We start from the raw sequence: 24,250 nt of genomic DNA on the forward strand, positions 1-24,250 counted from the left end.
AAAGTTGATGGGCTTTGATTTTGTCCAAGAAAATAGGGTTGGATGATTTAAACATTTATTTATTATCACACCATGGTTGGTTGCAAGCTTTTGCATTTCCAGTCGAAGGTATTGGAATAGTTGCAACTTTTGCTTTATAAATTTCTTGGTTTTAATTGAACTTTATAAATAATACAATTTAGTTTTGGTTTGCAAGGTTAAGAAGTTGAACTTGAGGTTATTTGAAGTGGTGGCTACTTATTCATGATAATTTCTTGATTTAAAAGGGGTACAGTAAATAGATATGCAGTTAGACACAATGCCGTACTGCAATTAATATCATGCGTGCAACTATGCTGAAACTTGCTATAGTAATTGTACATTTACATGTATCTGTCTTAACGACGGTGATGTTGAAATTCATGCAGTCTAAATCACAATTGACATCCCTCAATTGGCATCAGCAGTAAGTTATCAGAATGTATTAAAAATATATCAAAAAAATATTTGAATGCTTCAAATACCCACAAGAACTGATTCAAAATGACTTTCTGTGAAATGCTATCAGAAATTAATTAAAACAGAGGAGAATGTTGAGTGAATGATGAAAATATGATTTTGAAAACAACAACTTGCCTATTTGGTTCATCTTTTCTGGAAAACCATCTGTTCTCTATAGAATCCATTCCATGAGCCAAGTCCATACCAGGTGATGGGACAACAATGGGAAGACAGTGTCCATCCAGTTGTCTGGAAGCCATCCCTATGAATAACAGAATGCCCCACTGTTTCAACTTATAGGCCCATTGAAACATTTTGAGTCAATGAAGGCCCATTGTCATCTCAGATATGAGTTTAGCTTGGGTCCAGGGGTTGGATTGGTCTAATTAGGTGTGAGACTGATTAGCCTTGCAGCATTTGACATTGAGGAGGGCTTGGGTGGGGTAGGCAATATTTGTTTTGGGGTGTAGAGGTCAGCAGCATGAGCCAAGCTGGTCAACATGAATTTAGCTACTCAAATTTGAGTCTTGGCTTATGCCATTAATTGTTCCATATCAGAGGTGGGACCTTCTGCTAATTAGCTTAATATTGCTAATTAGTTGTTGATTAATATATTGATTAGTGTTAAGTAAACATGAAAAGAGTTTGATTTACTCAAAATGCAAGTTTGGGTTCTTTGATGTCTTTGATTAATTGAAATAGGAAGGACATTGTTTTTATATCAATCTTGAGTTTGTTATTTGTTGAGGGTTTGAGGGCTAAATAAGCTAGAAATAGTTGTGAATATCGTCTGTATTAGCTTTGGCACCTGGGTTTAGCCTACGTAGCATTTAATTAGCCTGGTTAACAAGGATTTGGGAGGAGGTGTTTGCATTAAAGAACAAAGCATATTTATAATCAAAATAAAGAAACACTGTTCCTGGTATGATTTTGAATAGTTTATATATAATGTTATTGGACTGAAATTGTTCTTAGTATTCTAAAAAGAAATATCTTTTAGAAAAACTACTGTGTTTATGTTTGTAGTAAGCTGGGTAAAAAGTAGAATGCAACAATGACCTTCTTGCTGTGTAGTTCCAAATTTTGAAAATTGAAATTGAATTTAAAAGTTTTTTGTTTGTGTTGATACTCCTTCTATTCACTTTATTTGTGTTCCAGCTGATAACTCACTGGAAATCAGCTTGCGACCATAGGTCCTTTTCTCTATGTTTCTTATGTCATCGCTGATACATGTACAAGTGGAGGGGTGGGCGTGCCTGGGGAACAAGTTTTAGTTCCTCCTTGTCAGTGCCATTTGACGCGATTTACGGGATGTCAATTGTGATTCGGACTGTATCTCTCTTTCTTTCGTTGTTGCAGATACGGATGGGTCGTCACGTCTGTCATTCACGAACGAGTCTCAGTTCCTCCTTGTCAATGAGACCAGCAGTGAAAGGCTTCTCGCCATGATGCAGAATGGCTCACCCACACAGTCAAAAGACAGAGATACAGGTAATTCTACACTGGAACCTATGTGAGCGGACACCTCTCTTTAGCAGGACACCCTCTCTATTAAAGACACAATTATAGTCCTTTTACATTTATTTTGACCTCTCGCAACTCGCAAGTACATTGCGGGTAACTGACGCGAAGCAGGATGGATGTTAATTGTGATCTGGACTGTAGCACGCTGCTGCCTGATCTGTTGAAATCTTGTGAGTGCACTTGTGAGCACAAACCCCCTTGAGCAACAGGGGACCTCTTTGTAGCCCTTTTTTTGATCAAATGGTAAACGAGGTATTAGAATTTAATTGATGACTTGGCTTTTGTAAAGTTTGACAGTTCAGCTAGGGGATGCTGCTCTATGTAAACATCGGACACAAACTTATATCAAGGAAGGTTTATTCTGTTGGGACAATGAGCCTTGATTCAGCATGGGAGCTCCTTTCACGGTATTCATGTAGACTTGCAGAAAGAAAACAGCTTTGGCAGTTAATACATCCTTAAGTAAACACACATGTTTCTTTAGAATCAAACTTCCTTAGAGCATAAAAAGATGAGGTGCATGTGTTTTCGGGTGCCAGAAGCTGGACTGGAGCTTTGTTTTGCCTGTATACCTCTGAATAAACATAACACAGGGCAAACAACCGTGTATTACATTTCTAAAATTGGCAACAATAATACATTGTATATCCCTTGCTGTCTTGGACACTGGGTATTCTGTTAGTGGGTGCATGGTTTTCCAGGACACTGACTCTCTTTATACCCTTTGAGTATAAAACAATTGGGTGAAAAACTGGTGTCCTTACTAGAGAGGTGTCCTAAATAGAGAGTTATTCCACTGCATTTAGTTTCAAAATGTTCAATTTTTCAGATACACGAAATCTTATTGATCGATTCCGGGCCAACTTTGTGATATCTGGTGCAGACGCGTTTGAAGAAGACGCTTGGTCAAAGATAACAATCGGAGAACACAATTTTATGGTAAGATATTGTATTGAAATTGAAAAACATTGCTTTGATTGCGAGTTCGAAAACACCTTGATTGAAATAGTACAAAATACTGTGTGTTTTATTTTTGTGTTGATCATGTTCATGTATTACATTACCCTTATGATCATAGAGGTTTTGGTATTAAAGAGAACCACCACCTCCTGGGTTGGTATGAAAACCTTTGAAAGCAGATTCTCATATTAACAGAGTTGGGCGTCAATTTTTATACATGTACAGTCAAACCTCCCTTAGCGGACACCTCTCTATTAAGGACAACATCTCTATTAAGGACACTGGTTTTGATCCCAAATTGGTTGTTTCCATTAAATTTGACCTCTCTAATCAGGACACCCCTCTATTAAGGACAGCACTTGTCAGTCCCGAGGGCGTCCTTAATATAGGGGTTCTACTGCACATGAAATTCTTTGTTAAATTAAATACATTTAATTTAACAAAGAATTTCACTCTTGCACATGTGCAAGAGTATGATAGCGATCAAATTGTGTCATTTCAGAGTTTGGGTGAATGTAACCGTTGTCAGATGATATGTCTGGACCAGGAGACTGGCGTCAGGAGTAGGGAGCCTCTGATGACCCTTGCTGCCTTCAGGGGGGCCAACAAGGTATGAACATGCACCATTTGATCTTCTTCTTCACGTCAATTGTACTCTAAACTGTAAAGTGTTTGCAGAACTAAAAGTTAGCAAATGTGGAATTCGTTCATTTCATTTGGCGGCAGACTAAATTTTATTTCATTGACCACAAAATTGTAACAGTCTTTTCCTGATGAGGGAGAGTTTGTTCGTTATGGCCTCTTTGAGTGGTGGCAGACTAAATTTTATTTCATTGACCACAACAGTTTTTTCCTGGTGAGGGAGAGTTTGTTTGTTATGGCCTCTCGAAATATGAGTGGCGCTTTGCTATAAAGTTGCTGCCTGGGGTCGGTTAGGCCTTTGCATCTAGCTGTTTTATCCCAGTTCTTATACAGTGGGTATCAAAAAAAGGTAATCCAAATCAAGGGGTTAATATGCCAAGACTATTTAGTTAAACAAGCTCCATGTGGTTTACTAATGAAGAGGAGATCCTCGGCTTTCCATTGATACCATTCTTGCACAATTGCGGTCTTGCATGACCGAGTAAATTGTAATTGAAAATGACAAGCTCAAATTCAAAATTTCCAAGTTTGGGTAATCAGTGCAAGTTGAGTGAATATGTTAAAATTTTACGTTTACCAAAACAAACACGATTCTAACGTGGAACTCTCTCCATCCTTCTGTTGCAGGTCACGTTCGGTATCCACCTCAAGCACACAACTTCGCCCGGACAGAAAGTGGTGATGCGAGTTGGAGATCAAATCAAGATTATGTCATAGCACAAATTAACAAAGGATTCTACCTTGTCTATCGAGCCTGAGAGATATGCTGTGCAGGGCTGAATTAAACTTTTTGGTCCGGGGAGGGGGGGAGGGCGGTGCATAACACCACTTTTCATCCCAAAAGGGCCCAAATCTGCCTGAAAAACACGTTTTTGCCACCCTGCACCCCCCCCCCAAACGCAAAATATGGCCCTGGTGTGATTGATTTTTAGATGTATGGTAATGGTGGAACACTATATACTTGTATGCTCTTATGATTAATGTTAAAATATTAATTTCAAAGCCATGACATTTATATACATATGTATTGTCTTATTTGTTCGGTGATTAAATGCTCTGGTGATATGGTACATTGTGCATGTAACTTATGTAATCAAACTCTATGCATGACAAAAGTAAAAAAGTTACTGGTGCTAGTTCAGTTTAGTAGACGATATTAGTGTGATATTAGTCTCATTGGTAGTCTCTAGGACTGACCGGGTGATATTTTTTAAAAAGCAGCTATTATATAAGGGCAGAGACATGTATTCATCCACGATGGGAAGTGTGGCACAGTCACATAGAGCATAATAAAATGTCAAGTTGCGGTAAATACATGGCTGGGATGGATCAAAGTGGAATGAATTCTCAATCTGTGGTCAACTCTAAATCTACAGAGTCAGGCCATCACAGAAATATGCTTTTTGACAATTTATTTAAGAAAATGTGGTCTCACTGGTCAGTTTAGAACTCGTATTTTGATAGGGCCAATGCGCGAGTGTCAATTTGACGGATGGGCTGTACAGAAGTCTTTTTTTCTCAGGCATTTGGTATTGGAATGTTGTAAAATTTTATTATGATATTGGTGGAGGATTCTTCTAAACACATATAAAATTTGGTGAGGATTGATTGGCCTTAGGGGTATTTTATTTACCAAAACCTATAACTAGCAATGTACACGTAATGTACACAGTGTGTAATAGAGGTCTCTTTTTTGTTTTTGTTTTTTTTCATATTACCGGTGTCGTAACCCTATTGGATTTTTGCCGGAGGTGTGGTGGACTGTATCTAAATTTCTCAGGTTTGTAAAGTCACAACCAGTGTGGATGGAAATGAGATGACAGACAACTGTATGTATGAAACAATATATTCAAATTCTATAATTCAACTATGTACAGATATTACAAGTCAGTCTTTGGTCTTGATCATTGGCAACAACAGCACAATCACGGGTTCATCTATGGTGTGGATCATCGAAGACGATAGGAACAGTAGCAAGTAGGTACAATGTATGGTAGCCTCAAGTGGTAACGACAGCAATCAGCACACGAAGACGATCTCGTTACGAACGAACAGCATCAGGTCAATAGCATAGATGCAGATGACTTCGTCTCTCTACAACTCAGTTTAGTTCACAGCGAAGGTACGTAATGATGGCCATATGATGGCATAAGAACGAATATACTATTTCGTCTCCTCTCAACGACTCGGTGCAGTCTCAACGACTCAGCTCACAGACAGTCAGCAATTATCTTGACAGGTATATGACACACACACAGACGATGTGATGGGCGTCTCGTAGGTTATTCAACGGTCCTCGCATTGGAGTAATGTACAGCTGTGTAATGCATGATGGGATGCTATAGTATACACAGAAAGTTCTACTACATACAGAGAAGCACGTAATTCTCGGAATGGCTTAATAAACAGCTCATTTTCTCGATATACGAATGTCACTTTGTCTTAAATAGACCAGTTTTAGGTACCCCAGAATCTCATCTTTCACAGGGACGCAAAGGTGTCCATAGAACGTATTAGAATCGATCGAATTCGACGATTAGGAAAATCCGACCTGGCTTGTTGGTCCAGGATTTCCCGCCATGCTTCTCTACATACGGGTATTTTTACAAAACAAACTCCCCCCACGCCACCTAGTAGAACGAAAGGGAACTAAACGAAAAAAAAGACAAACTGTCTTCAAGTTGTCTCCAGCACATTCTCCCCCCTGAAATTTTACGTGGGGAAAATTTCACACAAAATTACCATTGTAAAGCTTCAATTTGCAAAGTTAAACTAACATGAAACAACTCAACCAAAAAACACCAAAATTTTTCTAAGTACCAAATATTATGCAAGTATGTATGCCCTAAGTATTACTAAGTACTAATGTTGTTAAAGTATTTATTGCTAGACCCTTTTCAATTTACATTGTCTTCAGGCGTCGACACGATACAACTGTTACACGAGGTGTTTGATCAATATGCGTACATGACTATGTTGGCAGATTAACAGGACTACTGTCCTTGAATACTTGATCATTAGCACAAATATATCATTAAATACAGCATAAAAGAGAGTAATCAACTTATATACACTAATGTACAAATCAGACAGTTACAATATCATGAATAGTTGCGTGATACTCGGCGGTGCTGAGGTTGTGACGGTACGATGCTCGAAATATCAAAGTCTACTAGTGGGAGCCTGGGTCATAGCCCTGGCTTAGAGTTCAGTGTTCATAGACGTAAGGTCCTACCGATGGGGGTGGAGTACAGAGGATGTAACATCCTGAGCGGCATTTTGTTCTTCGTTGAGTCAATGAGAGTTCTAATACTCGGGGCGCGCTTATCGCTGTCAATGTACTTTTTGGCTAGAGTTTCTATGCGCGATTTTGGTGATTCACATTGCATGGAGTCCTTTATATGATTACCGTTCATCGATTTTGGAATGCCGTATGCAATCTTGTAGGCGCGAGTTCGTAGTGAGTCCAACTTCTCAAATTGTTTATCGTTTAGGAGCATCAGCGCCAAGGGAGCATACTCCATGATTGGACGTATCATTGTTTTGTAGATGCTAATGGTGACACTAGGCGGAGCACGGGGGTGATCGAAAGTACCGGCCACTGCTTTTAGTAACGACACACGCTTGCTGACGCGATCAAAAACTTTTTTGAAATGTTTGGACATAGTTAGTTTATTGTCAATGATGACACCAAGGTTGTTTGCGGATGATGACGCGTTAATTCGTTGACCCTTAACATGTATGAATGCGGGGTAGTAGAGTTTTTTCTTCGACATTGCGACGAACTGGGTTTTGTCGGCATTGTATGTTGTTCGCCACTTGTCGCTCCATGTAGAAATGTCATAGTTCTGTTTTTGGATAAGCGTTTGGGCAGCGTGCTGACATCGGTGTGCCGACCAGGCCGAGAGGTCGTCAGCATATTGTTCTTGGCCGTTTTTGTCCGGTGGAGCTGGAGGCGATGGAATGTCGTTCACCCAGAGCAGGAAAAGCGTGGGTGAAAGGACACTTCCCTGGGGTGTCCCAGCAGGGAGGTCAAGGGGATCGCTCAGGGATGAGCCGATTTTGTACCGAGTTGTGCGATCCGTAAGAAAGCTTTGTATCAGTCGTATTGTTCCCAGAGAGAGGTTAGCGTTATTCCTTAATTTGAATAGAAGGCCGTCGTGCCACACCTTGTCGAATGCTTTCTCGACGTCGTAGAAAGCAGCCATGACGACCCGGCCTTGGTTGTAGCAGTGCGTTGTTTGTTGTAAGAATCGGAATTCTGGAATTCTGTTATCCGACTGTTCCGTTGGTTGTCGAGCAGGTGTACGAAATCCTGGACGTTCTGGTTTATAGTTTCTGATCCGGGCCGAGCGTTGGGGATACTGTGAATGTCTTTGTATAGTTCGTAGAAACAGGAGGTCTGTTCTTCTGGGGACGTATACGTTTTGCCATTGTGTGAGAGTGGGCGAGAGGCGGACGATTGGTCGGTCTTCATGAATTTACGTACAGTGGTCCAGATTGTTTCAGGCGTCTTGTTTGAAATGTTGTTCCACAGATTTGCGGCCGTGTCCTGGCGATATGTGGCTATATCTTTTCGAATATCATTGTTCAGTTTATTGATAAGAGTCTTTTTTTGGCGGGTTGGGGCACGGTAGAAAGATCTCATTTTGCGGCGTTTATCTTTTATTAGCTTTACAATGCATGGCGGCAGGGGGCATCTGTCGTTAGGCTTGGTACGTGGTATGTTTCTATTTCCTGCAGCTTGGATTATTTCGGTGATTGATTGTATGGCTGAGTCAATTGATTTGCGGTCCTTCGTAACTTTCGGTAAATCGTTTATTTTCTGCGAGATTTCGTCCCGGTATGATATCCAGTCTGCCTTGTCGAAGCGAGGCCTGGGTGTGCAGTTCTTGTTTGGTTTAAATTCTGACATAGCGATTGTGGCTATGATTGGTCTATGGTCGCTCGTGATGGGATTTAGAACTTCGAAGTCTTTTATGCGTGGGAAAGTTAGGTGCGTTCCCATAACAAAGTTTATAACTGAGGGCTGATCGGGATTGTTCGTTTTCTGCGAGTAGCGCGTTGGGATCCCAGGGTTTGCACTGTACACGATATTGTTGACATAGTTTGTTGAGTTTTGTCCCATTTTGATTTGTTGTCACATCACCGAAGTTTGGATGGCGAGCATTTAAGTCACCAAGTAGCACACAGTTCGGAAAGTTTGATAGCTCCGTTTGAAGAAAGTCGTGCGGGAGTGAGTCCTGTGGTGCGTAGAGCGAGATAATCCAAAGCGGATTGTTCCTGTTGACGTGAATATTAACCGATATGCATTCTTTAGGATAATTAGCTGGTTCAGCTGTTATTTCCTCAGACGTAAGTTCAGATTTTACCAGTAGCGATGTGCCTCGTGTTTGGCCTGGCGTGCGGTGAACGTGGTATGCTTTATATCCATTGAATTTTATCGGGTATTTATTGTCTCTGAGAGTTTCTTGTAGGTTAACGATATCCGGTTTGTGCTCGTGAATTAACAGCTCAATATCCGGTTTGGCAGATGTAAACGACTGACAGTTTGCGTGAAGCACTTTTATTCCTTTGCGAGTGTTCTTCATAAATGCTTAGAATGATAGATATACGGTCCTTAGTGGGCGAGCGTTGCTGCGAGGTGATACGTTTGAACTTGACTTGATTCAGAAGGATTTCCTACTTGGCTTCTCGAAGAGACCCTTGTATCATTTCGGTGGAGCTGGAGTGTTGTTTTGCGGACGGTGTAGACAGATTGAGTGACGGCGAGGTGGTCTTGGCACTGTGGGCTTTGCTGGAGGATTTCTTGGGGCGAGTACCGGTTGGCGACGATGAAGCCGGACGTTTCTTTGTTTTGTCACTGCTGTTGGTCTGCTTGGTAGATATCAACGATAGGAAGAAGTTTTTCATGTCTGCTAACTGGGTGTTGCTGTGGGCGATGGCTTTATCTAGGCGGTTGTCAATGTATTCCATTGACGGGAGCTGCTTGATGGTGTCACGATTTTCTTTAATCTCTTCGTCATGTTCGTCTAGTCTCTCATTGATTTTCTTGATTTCTAGATGTAGTGTATCGTAGGAAACGGAGCTGGAGCCTTGGGCGTTTGGTAGACGAGGGATGTTGGAGTGGATCGTGGGCCGAGCGGCATGTGCGTATGTGCGTTCCTGGACGGATTTAGCGCGGAAAAGTTCATTTTTCTCCCTGAGTTTTGAGATCCAGACGGGACATTCGTTGCTGGATGAAGCGTGAGGACCAGAGCAGTTGGCGCATAGAATTTCGGTGGTGCAGGTTGAGTCGGGCGAGTGTTCTTGGGCACATTTGTGGCATCGCGGGGGTTTCTGGCATGTTGACTGGTGATGATCGTAATCCTGACAGTTGAAGCATCGCAGAGGGAGATGGCGTTTTCTTGGCGCTTCAACAGGGAAGGTGAAGGCCCCGAGTTCAAGGAAACCCCGTTCGAGAAACTTCTGTGCGTCGTCATGTTCGAGTAGTGTGAGACGGATAAGGGATGATGGTTTCCCCGTTTTGTTCGATAAAATCCGTCTGGCAGCTGAAGCTTGTACGGAGTGCTCTTTTAGGTGAGCGATGAACTCCTCCTCTTTGATATCAGGGTCTACTGTTTTCACGATTATTGACGATGTTTTGTTGTGGTTTTTCTCAGAGCGTTTTGGCGGCTCGAGGATAGCGCCCGGTATGGTAATGTCTCTGAAGTTCTTTAATGCTGAGTTCACGTCTTGTTCAGTTGCGAAGTTAATCCGGAAGAGTTTCGGGTTAACTTGGTTAATACGTGATATCCTGGATCGTGGTAAACTCTCGGTCAGTTTCTTCATGATAGTTAAAGTCGACATGGGTGTTTCGAGTTTCAAGAATGCGGTAGCGCTGGTTCGAAATTCTGGCAAGTTTCGTCTCGGAGATTTTGGTGATTTCGGCGGCTCCATCTGAAGGCTGGTTCTGTATCGACACTACGATGTGTGATGATGAATGTTGTATGGTGAATGGTGATGTATGGTGAATGATGTACTAAGTACTAAACCCCAATAGTAAGTACTAAGTATCACCAGTAAGTGCTAAATATGGAGTGACCTAGTAACAAACCAAGTTGTCCCCAAAATTTGTCATGAAGAAAAACCCTTGGCATTAGTTATCATCATGGTCAACAGACTCCTCAGAGTCAGACTGGTCAGTCCTAGTCTCCAACATTCTAAGCTTCTGAATTGGCCTTCTCATCAGTCCCTTCTTGGTCTTGAGAGTAACAGATCGCACCAAGTCATCACGACCAGGATGTACAGCGACTACTCGTCCGAGACACCAATCCAGTTTCCTCAAGTTGTCCTCTGCAACAAGCACGACATCATCCACTTGGAGATTGTCTTTTGCTTCCATCCACTTTCTTTTCATCTGAAGTCCAGCCAGATATTCACTGGACCATCGTTTCCAGAACATCTTCTGAATTCTCTGCTGAAGCACCCAATTGCGTTCAAGTGTGTTCTCAGGTTTCCTCACACTGGGAAGTAGCTGAAGATTTCTCCCAGTGACCAGATGTCCAGGCGTCAGTGGTAAGGGGTCTTGCTTATCCGCTGAAACATCACACAGTGGTCGGGAGTTAATCTGGGCTTCTACATCTGTCAACACTGTCTGCATCTCATTGAAGGTCAAGGTCACCTTCTTCAGGATCTTCTTCAGTGCTCTCTTCGCACTTTGAACTAGACGTTCATAGAATCCTCCCTTCCACGGCGCTCTTGGGGTAATGAACCTCCAATCAATGCCCTCAAGTTTCAACTTGTCTCTGACAGCCAGCTTGTTTTCCAAATCAAACATGCGATGCAACACTTTGGAAGAGGCTTTAAAGGTTTGCGCGTTGTCCGAGTACATTATCCGACATTTTCCTCTATGGTTCATCATCCTTCTGAGCCCTTGAAGAAATTCCACTGCAGTCATGTCTGAGGTCAGCTCCAGGTGAACTGCTCTGGTTACCATACAGGTGAAGATCAGTATGTATGCCTTGGCATTAGGTCCTTTACACACCTTGACATACAAAGGTCCAGCATAGTCGCATCCAACTCTACTGAAACTCTGAGCTACAGTCACTCTCTCCTCAGGCAGTGGTGCCATCTTTTGTTCTAATTTCCATGCTTCTCTGCAATGTTTGCATGGCAATACCCTCCTAAGCTCTTGTCTTCCATGAAGTACCCAAAATCTGCTCCTCATATTGGACAGAGTCTGTACAACTCCGGTATGAAAGTGAAGGTAGTGGTAGTGCTGTATGATCTTCTCCACTAGCTTGCTATGGGTAGGCAGTATTATGGGATGTTTTGCTTCGTCAGGGAGTAAGGAGTGCTGCAGTCTCCCCCCAACACACAGTAGACCAGTTTCCTCATCCCACACAGGATCCAGGGATTTAAGTTTGCTCTTTTCTGCTAGAGGTTTCTTGGCCCTGACTGCTTTTATCTCTTCAGAAAAAGACTTTTCCTGCTCCCATCTCAACCATATGAGCTCCTCTTCTCTGATCGGTGATATATCCACTAGAGCATTGTTGTCTGTTTGATCCTCATTATCTTGGGTTATTTTCTTTCTGCCTCTGTACTTCTTTACCCAACTCCTGCACACGGCCATGATTCTCAGGAACTTGTTGTATCTTTCAAATTTCTCGATCAATTTCTCCCTTTCATCCTCGTCTTTCTTTTGTCCCTTTTGGACAACATTGGCAGGTGTGTAGGCTTTCGAAGTAGCTGTCTTCTTCTTAGTGTCAGCCTCCTCAGTGACTTCCTGGCTGACTGGTTTTTGCTTGGGCCACTCTTCCTTTTCGAGGCGGAGGAATCCTGGCCCCTCCCACCATAACTGGGAATTCACAAGCGTTTCTACACTGCATCCTCTGGAACACAGGTCCGCTGGATTGATCCTTCCCGGGATGTGTCCCCATCTGCTCGGCTCGACCAAAGCCTGGATCTCACTAACTCGATTAGCTACAAACGTCTGCCAGGTGTATGGTGGTTTTCTTAGCCATGAAAGGACGATCTCCGAGTCCGTCCAGCAATGAACATCCTCTATCGGTAATTTTAGTTCCCTTTCCACGCTCCGAGTCAATCTTGCTGTAATGAGCGCTGCCATTAGTTCCAGCTCCGGCAGACTTCTCTTCTTGCCCAGTGGTGTCAGCTTTGTTTTTGAGCTTAGTATGGCAGTATATACTCTGGGGCTGTCTCGATCAGTGACTCTTATCATGACTACAGCTCCATAGGATGCCTCGCATGCATCGCCATATCCATGCAAACTATAACAGGGGTTATTCCATTCAGCGGGGACATAGCATCTTGTGACCTTTATCGCATCTAGTTCCTGAACCTCTGCCTTCCACTGGGTCCATTTCTCGTGAATCTCCTCAGGGAGTTTTTCATCCCAATCGTGCCTGCCATCCACGCTTGTTGAAAGAGGTGCTTTGCTCTTAGCGTGAATGGGGACAGTAAGCCCATGGGATCGTATATCCTCGGTAGTTGCCTTAATAGGGTCCTCTTGGTTTCTGTCTCGAGATCATCCATCTTTTCAAAAAACGAAAACATCAGAACATCCTCAGATGGGACATACTTTACTCCCAACGTCTTTGTCGAGAATGCCTCATCTCCAACAGTGATCACTTCGCAGGACACACTGTCCCTGTCGTCAATAGCCTCCAAAGCATCCGGGAAGTTTGACACATACTTCTTAAGTGGCAGTTTTCTTATGTCCAGTACCTCCTTGAAATCTACAGCCAGCTCCGATGCCTCCAGGACAGTCTTGTCTCCTGATAAAACGTCATCAAACAAACATGTTCTCCTTCAACTCTGATGCTGCCTTGGGAAATCTGTCCTCGATTTCACTGGCTAAGTCACGGATACACTGTATACTGGAAAATGGCGAACAGCTCAATTCAAAGGTTACAGTTGTTAGACGGTAAACATCCGGTTCCCTGTCTGTCTCCATATCCCTCCAAAGGAATCTCTGCGAGTCCCTGTCTCCTTCATTCATCCTTATCTGAAGAAACATCTTCTCGATATCAGCGATGATTGCTACTCGATGGCGTCTAAACCTGAGAAGTACCCCCTGCAAATCTGGTTGAAGAGCGGGGCCTGGTAGCAATGTCTCATTTAAGGAAACTCCTTCCTTTCCTTTGGCAGATCCATCAAAAACCACTCGGACCTTTGTTGTCACCTTGTCATTCCTGATAACCGGGTGATGTGGTAGGTACCAAATCTGACAATTCCCGTCCTCCTTGCCATATGTTGGTTCAACAACCACCTTCTCAGCTCTACCCTTTTCAATCAGCTCCTTGATTTGCTCCTTGTATGATTTACAAAGATCTGGATCCTTCTGAAGTCTGTGCTCCAATCCCTCCAATCGTCTCCTCGCTTGTTGGTAGTTGGGCTTCAAACATCTCGCCTTCCATCTGGGGTGTTTGATAAGTCCAGTCTCGAATTGTCCATTCACCACAGTCGTCTTCTCCTTGTGCTGTGTGAGGGCCTCCTTTTCCAAATCCGTGAGTTGGTCCTTTGATTCATTGGGCAGTATTCCCATATGCTCCAATGCCCAGTGCTTGGTGGCTATATCTGCTTCATCCGTTTTGACTTGGATGCTGCATACATGTACTGTATTAATCATTGGCCTGTTGTTGGACTTTCCATCGCTGTATGTTCCAGAGAGAATCCATCCAAAATGGCTCTTCTGTCCTATGGGCATTCCTCTAGGCCCAGTAACTTGGTCAGGAAGTAAAATGTGCAACGTGTCCTCTATTCCAAGCATCACATCGATTTCCTCTGGTTCCTTCCTCGGGTAGTTGTCGGCCAGTTGGAGTCCCTGGAGATGTGGTAGGTTGGTCAAATCCACATCCACCTCCTGGAGGGGTGCGCTCGGCTTATCAATCACATAAGCTACAATCTCAAAGGTTTCGCCCTTCCAATTCGGGATCAAGGACGACAAACGAAATTGCACTCTCTCGGTCTTCAGTTTCATGCAACTCCCTCCAGCCAGAGTGAAGTCTGCATCCATCTCCTTCCCCTTCAATTGCATCTCCTTGCTTTTTCTCCTGCTTATGAAGCTGACACCACTACCAGAATCAAAGAGAACTCGCGCCTTTGATACTGCAGACTTTGACTCGATTTTGGCCATTGCACTTTGCATGAGTACAGAATGGGGTCCTTGTAATGCCTTCACTAGCCCAACTCCAGCCTTCACAACATCTTTTGAACCGCTACTCCCACTCGCTTCCGGTGGTGGATCCTCTTTTGCCCCACTATCCGCATTTTGACGTTTTGATTCCCAATGTAAGAGACTATGATGGCGTTTGCTGCATTTCGAACATGACCTAGATTTGCAATCCTTTACAGCATGCGTCGTAGACAAGCAGTTAAAGCATGCTCCACGGCCCTTCACCTTCTTGAACCGGTCATCGGTGCTCATTCCCGCGGCAGCAGTACAACGGAATGATGGATGGTCTTTTCCACAGAAAATACAGCCTTGACTTGTCTTCTTCACCTCGTTCACACTCAAGGCATATCCACTAGGCTTCGAGGGTTGACTGTGGCTCTTAGCATGGCTCTTGCTCGACGAAAAAGATGAGCTCTCTTTCTTGGTAGTCGACGTAGTTTCTGTCCTCCGCGCTACTTGTAGGGCCTCCTTCAGATTCTCCAACAGCTGATCAAAGGAAATAGGCAACGGTGATTTCTTCACATACCTAGTCCTCTTTGTCTCCTTCATCTGCTCACCATCCCACTTTCGGATGAGAACCCTTGGCAACTTTGGGCAGACCAAAGCAGTAAATATCCAACTATTTTCAGTTAGATCACAGTAGCCATCAGTCTTCTTGGTAAGATAGTTCCAATTGGAAAGTAATTTACCATATATCCCTTCCAACTCCTTGGCTCCGGTGCCAGTTACAGCTTCCATATTGGCAATGTCCACTACAGCCTTGTTAATCCTGGCTAGTGAGTCCCCATACTTGTTCTCCAGCACCTCCAGTACATTCTCATAAGTAGGGTCCTTCAATGCTGCAACCATCTCGCGACATTCACCTTCCAGCAGTGAAATGGCAAAGTGTGCCTTCTCAGTCTCTGTGTATCCGGGTTTAGATATCTCTCCCTCTAATAGATTCCTCCACTGATCAAACATCAGTGGGTCTCCTTTGAACTTCGGGATTTTTAAGTCTCGCTTCCTCCGTGTGATAGTGGCTAGGATCTCAGTCAGCTGATCCCCAGTGATCCCTGTGTTCATATCCTTGAACGCTGATGCAAGACACTTGGTAAATGTATCAGGGGAAAATGTGTCCTTTGATGAACCAGACTTCTTACTTGGCGCCTTGTCGGCTGGGCCATGCCATATCCCCTCCAATCTTTGGATCTTTGCGTCCATCATGATGTAGGCATCCTTGTATCGGTTCTCAACGGCTTCCTCCTTCGCTTGGGCATCCCCCGACATTCCTTCAATTCGGGCATCGTTATCTGTATGGTAATCGATCTCATCTTGAACATCCTGTAAGTCCGAATACATCTCTTTGAGCTGTGCCTGTGCCTTGATGGAAGCCCGCACCTCCAACTCAAACTGTTCCTCATCTCGCGGTTCTACAGCATTGAACCCCATGGCTGCATCATAATGCTTCCGAACAGTAGTCTCTGTCTTGGTGTAACGCCGGCGAGCATGTGTCCTCTTATCCAAACACACCTCTAATGTAGGAGGATCCTTGTCTCCCATGATGCTAACTAATGCCAATTTTAGTTACCAAAAAATATATTTCCCAAATTTGACTTACTCAGGAAAACACTCACATGAAAGCCCCCTGATGCTTTCTAAACCTCAAGACCAGATTCAATCAAGTGTTGAATCATACACTCAGTTTCTAGGGCAAACACAAGAACGGAACTCAGTATGATTTTCTTAACCTTAGACCAGATTCAATCAAATGTTGAATCATACTCTCAGTTTCTAGGGCAAACGCTAGAAAACAACTCAGTAAGATTTTCTTTAAACCTTAGACCAGATTCAATCAAGTGTTGAATCATACACTCAGTTTCTAGGACAAGCGCTAGAAATATCTCGAAAAGTCAATTTATTCAATGAAACGATCAGTTGTCATCACTCTCCAGACACTGGTTGGAGTCAAGCTCAACAATTTGCTCTTAGAAAGTTTCCATAACAAAAGAAGACCGGGCCGAACATCCGGTCGGAGAGACCATAATGTGGTGGACTGTATCTAAATTTCTCAGGTTTGTAAAGTCACAACCAGTGTGGATGGAAATGAGATGACAGACAACTGTATGTATGAAACAATATATTCAAATTCTATAATTCAACTATGTACAGATATTACAAGTCAGTCTTTGGTCTTGATCATTGGCAACAACAGCACAATCACGGGTTCATCTATGGTGTGGATCATCGAAGACGATAGGAACAGTAGCAAGTAGGTACAATGTATGGTAGCCTCAAGTGGTAACGACAGCAATCAGCACACGAAGACGATCTCGTTACGAACGAACAGCATCAGGTCAATAGCATAGATGCAGATGACTTCGTCTCTCTACAACTCAGTTTAGTTCACAGCGAAGGTACGTAATGATGGCCATATGATGGCATAAGAACGAATATACTATTTCGTCTCCTCTCAACGACTCGGTGCAGTCTCAACGACTCAGCTCACAGACAGTCAGCAATTATCTTGACAGGTATATGACACACACACAGACGATGTGATGGGCGTCTCGTAGGTTATTCAACGGTCCTCGCATTGGAGTAATGTACAGCTGTGTAATGCATGATGGGATGCTATAGTATACACAGAAAGTTCTACTGCATACAGAGAAGCACGTAATTCTCGGAATGGCTTAATAAACAGCTCATTTTCTCGATATACGAATGTCACTTTGTCTTAAATACACCAGTTTTAGGTACCCCAGAATCTCATCTTTCACAGGGACGCAAAGGTGTCCATAGAACGTATTAGAATCGATCGAATTCGACGATTAGGAAAATCCGACCTGGCTTGTTGGTCCAGGATTTCCCGCCATGCTTCTCTACATACGGGTATTTTTACAAAACAAACTCCCCCCACGCCACCTAGTAGAACGAAAGGGAACTAAACGAAAAAAAAAGACAAACTGTCTTCAAGTTGTCTCCAGCACAGGAGGTATGGAGTCCACTATAGGCTACATTCCACCTATGCGGGATCTTGTACTTGCCCTGGTATAGACACTCGGGTACAAGGGACCACGGCTTTCAGTCTCATCCGACAGACCCTCGAGTATTTCAAACGTTTGTACGTGTTGTGAAGAGCCAGGAATTTTAGTTCCTTGAAAGCCACGCCAGTTCATCCAAAAAAAATATTGTGGGTTCTCCCCATGATAGAACCCGGGCCCTTTTGCGTGGTAGTCAGCAGTGTTAACCACCAGGCTATGAGGCTCCTTGATATTATAGCCTTTTATTTACTCAATGCTACATATACATGACTTCACTCTACATTACATGTACAACATTACCAATGCTGCTCGTACCTTTTATACATCTTGTATTTGTATATCGTTTACAAATCAATAAAATTTTATGCTAGTTACAAATATTATATTGACTTTCATTCTTTAAAGGGAGATCCAAGTAAAACCAGCTACTATGCCTACATGTACCAGTCCAGCAAAAATCACTTGGCTGTGACTAGAGGTTTTGATTGTGTCCTGGCACACAAGCTAGGATCAGTCTTTATAAGGTAGACTGTCTGTGACTAGAGGTGTTGATTGTGGCCAGGGACACAAGCTAGGACCAGTCTTTATAAGGGAGACTGGCTGTGACTAGAGGTGTTGACTGTGTCCAGAGACACAAGCTAGGACCAGTCTTTAAGGAAGACTGGCTGTGACTAAAGATGTTGATTGTGTCCTGGCACACAAGCTAGGATCAGTCTTTATAAGGGAGACTGGATGTGACTGGAGGTGTTGATTGTGGCCAGGGACACAAGCTAGGACCAGTCTTTATAAGGTAGACTGGCTGTGACTGGAGGTGTTGACTGTGTCCAGGGACACGAGCTAGGACCAGTCTTTATAAGATAGACTGGTGGTGTTGACTGTGTCAAGAGAGACATGCTAGGACCAGTCTTTATAAGGTAGACTGGATGTGACTGGAGGTGTTGATTGTGTCCAGAGACACAAGCTAGGACCAGTCTTTATAAGGGAGACTGGCTAAGACTAGAGGTGTTGACTGTGTCCTCGGACACAAGCTAGGATCAGTCTTTATAAGGGAGACTGGATGTGACTGGAGGTGTTGATTGTGGCCAGGGACACAAGCTAGGACCAGTCTTTATAAGGTAGACTGGCTGTGACTGGAGGTGTTGACTGTGTCTACGGAGACAAGCTAGGACCAGTCTTTATAAGGGAGACTGGCTAAGACTAGAGGTGTTAGAGGTGTTGACTGTGTCCAGAGACACAAGCTATGATTGGTCTCTATAAGGGAGACTGGTGGTGTTGATTGTGTCTAGAGAGACAAGCTAGGGCCAGTCTTTATAATGGAGACTGGATGTGACTCGAGCTGATGACTGTGTCCAAGGACACAAGCTAGGACCAGTCTTTATAAGAGAGACTGACTAAGACTAGAGGTGTCGATTGTGTCCAGAGACACACTCTAGGACCAGTCTTTAGAAGGGAGACTGGCTAAGACTAGAGGTGTTGACTGTGTCCAGAGACACAAGCTAGGACCAGTCTTTATAAGGGAGATTGGTTAAGACTAGAGGACTGTGTTGACTGTGTCCAGGGACACAAGCCAGGACCAGTCTTTATAAGATAGACTGGTGGTGTTGAATGTGTCCAGAGAGACAAGCTAGGACCAGTCTTTATCATAGAGACTGGATGTGACTGGGGGTGTTGATTGTGTCCAGGGAAACAAGCTAGGATCAGTCTTTATAAGGGAGACTGATGGTGTTGACTGTGTCTAGAGAGACAAGCTAGGACCAGTCTTTATAAGGGAGACTGGCTGTGACTAGAGGTGTTGATTGTGTCCTGGCACACAAGCTAGGATCAGTCTTTATAAGGGAGACTGGCTGTGACTGGAGGTGTTGACTGTGTCCAGAGACACAAGCTAGGACCAGTCTTTATAAGATAGACTGGCTGTGACTGGAGGTGTTGACTGTGTCTACAGAGACAAGCTAGGACCTGTCTTTATAAGGGAGACTGGCTAAGACTAGAGGTGTTGACTGTGTCCAGAGACACAAGCCAGGACCAGTCTTTATAAGATAGACTGGTGGTGTTGACTGTGTCCAGAGAGACAAGCTAGGACCAGTCTTTATCATAGAGACTGGATGTGACTGGAGGTGTTGACTGTGTCCAGAGACACTAGCTAGGACCAGTCTTTATAATGGAGACTGGATGTGACTGGAGGTGTTGACTGTGTCCAGAGACACTAGCTAGGACCAGTCTTTATAATGGAGACTGGATGTGACTGGAGGTGTTGATTGTGTCCAGGGACACAAGCAAGGACCAGTTTTTATAATGGAGACTGGCTGTGACTAGAGGTGTTGACTGTGTCCAGAGACACTAACTAGGACCAGTCTTTATAATGAAGACTGGATGTGACTGGAGGTGTTGACTGTGTCCAGGGACACAAGCTAGGACCAGTCGTTATAATGGAGACTGGATGTGACTAGAGGTGTTGATTGTGTCAAGGTACACAAGCTAGGACCAATCTTTATAATGGAGATTGAATGTGACTGGAGCTGATGACTGTGTCCTGGGACACAATCTAGGACCAGTCTGTATAATGGAGACTAGATGTGACCGAAGGTGTTGACTGTGTCCAGGGAGATAAGCTAGTATCAGTCGTTATAATGGAGACTGAATGTGACTAGAGGTGTTGATTGTGTCCAGGTACACAAGCTAGGACCAATCTTTATAATGAAGAATGGATGTGACTAGAGGTGTTGATTGTGTCCAGGTACACAAGCTAGGACCTAGTTGTAGGCTGGATCAGGTTGTTTTCTTTTTAAAAAAACGTCAATATTCAAACTACATGTACCCCTACATCTTATGATTACTTAGATCCTCGTTCGTAGTTCTTCATAAGGCTTTCGAAACCTGCCTAATGCACGAAATGAAGCACACCCGCATCCCATGGCTCCCGAACGAAATCGAATCGAGTTAGTAGTTATTGATACCCGCATTGCGACAAGTTGTTTACATCCAACAAGAAGCAGGGTTAAAGGATGTGATGATGGGAAATAAAATGGCAGCCAAAACGCGAGCACATTTTTGGAGAAAGTTTTCAAAATATTTCAGTAAAGTGTGCATTTATTCTGGTAAGTTATCAAAGTGCCACGAGTTGATAGAGCGCGGCGCAGACTGCACTTCGCGTCAAGGTGCCGCGTGATCAAAATATTCTGAGAAGGTGTTCTGACATGCTTTTCCCCCCCCTTTTACTAGAATCTAAAGGGTGTCCCATCCATAGAAAGACGCAGTGGTGTTGTTTTATTAGTCGCTCAGCAATAAGACCCATAGAAGAGTTTTCGTTTGCACTGATAACTGTCCAGTACAGTTAAGAGGTGGTGACACAACCAACTCGATGAAAAAAGGTGACGCTGTCACAACCGCACTGAAACATGGACGGTGTGACTCTCACAACCAGTCAAGCTGTTGTCCCTGTGCGACAGAACATGTTGCGACTATCATAACCAGTAAGAGCATATTGTGACTGTCACAACCACATATTCGAACATGGGGTCACAGTCACAATCAGTCAACACAATTGAATCTGACCAGCAGGCTGTCTTCATTTGAGAGAAGACTCAACGTAAAATACTGTCTTGCTACATAACGCAACAGCTGTGGACTGACCGGCCTGTCCTCGCCAGGGAGGTGACGCTTTGCTCAGTAGCTTTACAAGAGGACACAGTGGAATCTAACCAGGCTGTCGCCATCAGAAAGGCGACTCCAAAAGAGTGTCTTCACATGATATAATTGTTGACTGACCAGTCTGTGTTCGCTCGGGAGGCAACGCTTTTTTCATCAGCTTCACCAAATATCTGTAGTTGAACTGGGTATAACTGCAACGGTTTGAGGTGTATGGGACATCTGGAAGACCGTGGTTGTGACATGCAGAATAAGGACTGGTCCTTGATTCGTCTGCATCGGACTTGGTGACATTCGTTTTGAAGGTGTGGTAACCGAGAGACACTCTGAGGATGTGAACTTTTACGAGGCATCCGAAGTACCATTTGTTCCCGGACATTCTATCCCAGGACAATTAAAACTTCTTCACTGACCGACACTGTTATTGTATTCTGACGGATTGTGGTGTTCGGTTCATGAGCCAATAGCGCAGAGATTTAAGTGAATAATAGAATCCTTTGTTCTCCGGACATTCTATCCGAGGACAATTTAAACGTCTACACCGGCCGTTGCACATCGTGAGGAAGGTAGACCATGGGTGATTCTTTTAAACAAGGACGGGGGTCTGGTGTCCTCCGCCAAATCCCCTACTTCCACGCCCGGGCATCCTTGTCTTCTTCCAAGGTTTTTGTGTTGCACTCCCGAGGCCGTGCGATTTCGTCATTCTACATGTATTCATACTGACTCCGTGGGGAGGGGAGGGGGCCGAAGCAGGTACCATTGCGTCCGGTGTTTAGATCTTCATAATTGTACATAAGAAACGCATGAGAGACAGTTTAATATGCTGTCTCTGTTTTCTCTCCTCCTTTTTCCTCAAGTCAAACGCTATATGGACGTTCATCGTATTATAAAAGGGGACACTGATGAATATAGGAACATGAAAGTCATAACACCGGCTTGTGTCACTTTCACGTTCGTCTGAGTACCGTGAAAAGAGAAACAGACCAAGGATGGAATGAATGGGGACAAAAAGTTTCATAAAGCTGGTCCACAAAGAAGGTCTGGCGGACCATTTGTCAGTGCAGGCCTATTTCTCGTAACCTTTTCTTTCGCTTTAGAGGTACCGCCTGTATTACATAACATGATTACGACTTCGTCAAAGAATGACGAGTCTCGCAATCACGCCGGAGAGGCAAGATCCACGTGGCCGCCTCTGCCATCTTGAAAACGTGTCTGTGAAAGCGTCCACCAAAATCTCAATTTACTTGACGAAAATTCATAGTTCAACAGAAACAACATCATAGAATCGATGGTGAGTATTTAGGCCATATCAATGTGCAGGTTGTTCGTCTAAACTGGGTGTAATTGCCGCGATATTTGCGATTTTTGTTGGGTTTGGAGTTCGCCTCTTGAGCAGAAATGGAAGTTTGTTTGAGTGTCAATATTTGAACTGCGATGCGGACACAACACCATGGAGTTGCTATCCCTTGGCCGGCGCAGGCCCTACCCTTGCAAGACCACCAGCTACACTATATTATGATATTTCTTTTGACAGGACGTGTCTTTTACGCCCGCCCCCCCTCCCCCCGCCACGAGATGCTGTCTGGTGTAGTTTTCAAGAAGTACATGAATTACCATGATAGTGTCCCCAAATTAAACATACATGTAAATGCTTATCTACATATCCTTTTCTTCATTTGCAGAGCTCCCGCATCCTGATGTCCTACAGAGACTGCCGCTTCTCATTTCAACTAGGAAAATAATTGTAAGTAAACTATCAAGGTCATATAGGTGAACTGTAGTTAAAACGTTTATAGTTGAATTGTGAAACTCGTACATTTGAGGTTGAATCATCGAATTTTATAGTTGAATCTTGGACCACTGGAGTTTACCATGACATCAAAGTAACAACAGATACACTCATTCAACAACAAGCACACTCATTCAAGCAATTAACTTGAAGTTGTCCTGTCTTCTAATGTTCATGATATCTTGAATAATCTTGGGGATCATTTGATTTTAAAACATGACTTTTACGTCATGGTAAACTCCAGTCGCCTGTGAAGGGGCTTTTCAAAATGGCCGAAAAGTATTTTCGCAAACTGTTGGAAAGATTAGATCATTGATAATACCCTTCACCCCACCACGAAATGTGTTGTGCTCAAAAGCATGTTCACATGGCGACGAAATATAGGGTCACAATCGAAAAAAATTCTCCCTTCGTCTCAGAGTATAAACTCTTTTTGACGAATAAGCCATGATGACGTCTTTGATTCGATTTTGACGATCGTGTGTGGCGTAAGCATATACATTTGCCACATCTCTAATCTGTACTGAATATTACTTATGATATTTTTTTATAATCAAACATTGTCTCTCTTTGTATCTTTTTAGGACGACAAAGAACTTGTTCACGTGCTCTATCCAGCCCATTCTCCGCAGCTTTTCTCCATACGATGGCGACTCGACTTCAGTTCTTCCGTTTATCTGTAACTTCATTTAATCTGTATGATCTTTTGAACTAATTAAAGTTATTAATTCTAATACAAGCTTACTTTTTATTGTCCGCAGAGTTACGATGGGAGCGCACAATCAGTCCTCAGCTTTCTGAAATGTTTTTCTTGATCTTTTTAATTGAATTGAAAAGATTTTTCTCCTCCGGTGTTTCAGTATGAAACTTCTTCCGTGGCATCCTCAATTGTTTTGAATACAAAAACTTTTCATTTCTTTGAAAGTTTTCTTTATTCCTTAAAAAATTCTTGAAAAATTTACTAAGTCCACAAAAGTTCAAAAAATATTTGAGCGTGACTCCAGTCCGTATCTT

At 43.3% G+C, this 24,250-nt stretch overlaps 3 protein-coding genes and 1 long non-coding RNA gene across 4 annotated transcripts in view; 2 read left to right on the forward strand and 2 right to left on the reverse strand.

Moving 5' to 3' along the window:
* LOC135498184 (molybdenum cofactor sulfurase-like) overlaps positions 1-18,167 on the forward strand; it is a 78,982-nt gene extending 60,815 nt beyond the window's left edge. The window contains exons 13-17 of the mRNA XM_064788385.1: positions 1,840-1,971; positions 2,834-2,943; positions 3,467-3,574; positions 4,234-5,357; positions 17,754-18,167. Coding sequence (XP_064644455.1) covers positions 1,840-1,971; positions 2,834-2,943; positions 3,467-3,574; positions 4,234-4,323 — 440 coding nt within the window. The 3' untranslated portion in view covers positions 4,324-5,357; positions 17,754-18,167. The remainder of the gene's footprint in view (positions 1-1,839; positions 1,972-2,833; positions 2,944-3,466; positions 3,575-4,233; positions 5,358-17,753) is intronic.
* Positions 10,745-12,826, reverse strand: LOC135498363 (uncharacterized). Its single transcript, XM_064788621.1, has one exon. It carries the CDS (start codon positions 12,824-12,826, stop codon positions 10,745-10,747), a length of 2,082 nt encoding a protein of 693 aa, XP_064644691.1.
* Positions 13,397-16,321, reverse strand: LOC135498364 (uncharacterized). Its single transcript, XM_064788622.1, has one exon. It carries the CDS (start codon positions 16,319-16,321, stop codon positions 13,397-13,399), a length of 2,925 nt encoding a protein of 974 aa, XP_064644692.1.
* Positions 18,168-22,395: 4,228 nt separating the features above from the next.
* Positions 22,396-23,950, forward strand: LOC135497864 (uncharacterized). Its single transcript, XR_010448965.1, has 3 exons — positions 22,396-22,738; positions 23,130-23,191; positions 23,821-23,950. It is a non-coding gene; the product is annotated as an uncharacterized LOC135497864 (long non-coding RNA).
* Positions 23,951-24,250: the final 300 nt, after the last annotated feature.

Source organism: Lineus longissimus, chromosome 13 (genome assembly GCF_910592395.1).
Source record: "Lineus longissimus chromosome 13, tnLinLong1.2, whole genome shotgun sequence".
NCBI lineage: Eukaryota > Metazoa > Nemertea > Pilidiophora > Heteronemertea > Lineidae > Lineus > Lineus longissimus.

What these genes read in the sequence shown, in the direction of transcription:
- LOC135498363 (XM_064788621.1), bottom strand. Translation starts at nt 12,826, where the DNA reads ATGATAAGAGTCACTGATCGAGACAGCCCCAGAGTATATACTGCCATA.
- LOC135498364 (XM_064788622.1), bottom strand. Translation starts at nt 16,321, where the DNA reads ATGGGAGACAAGGATCCTCCTACATTAGAGGTGTGTTTGGATAAGAGG.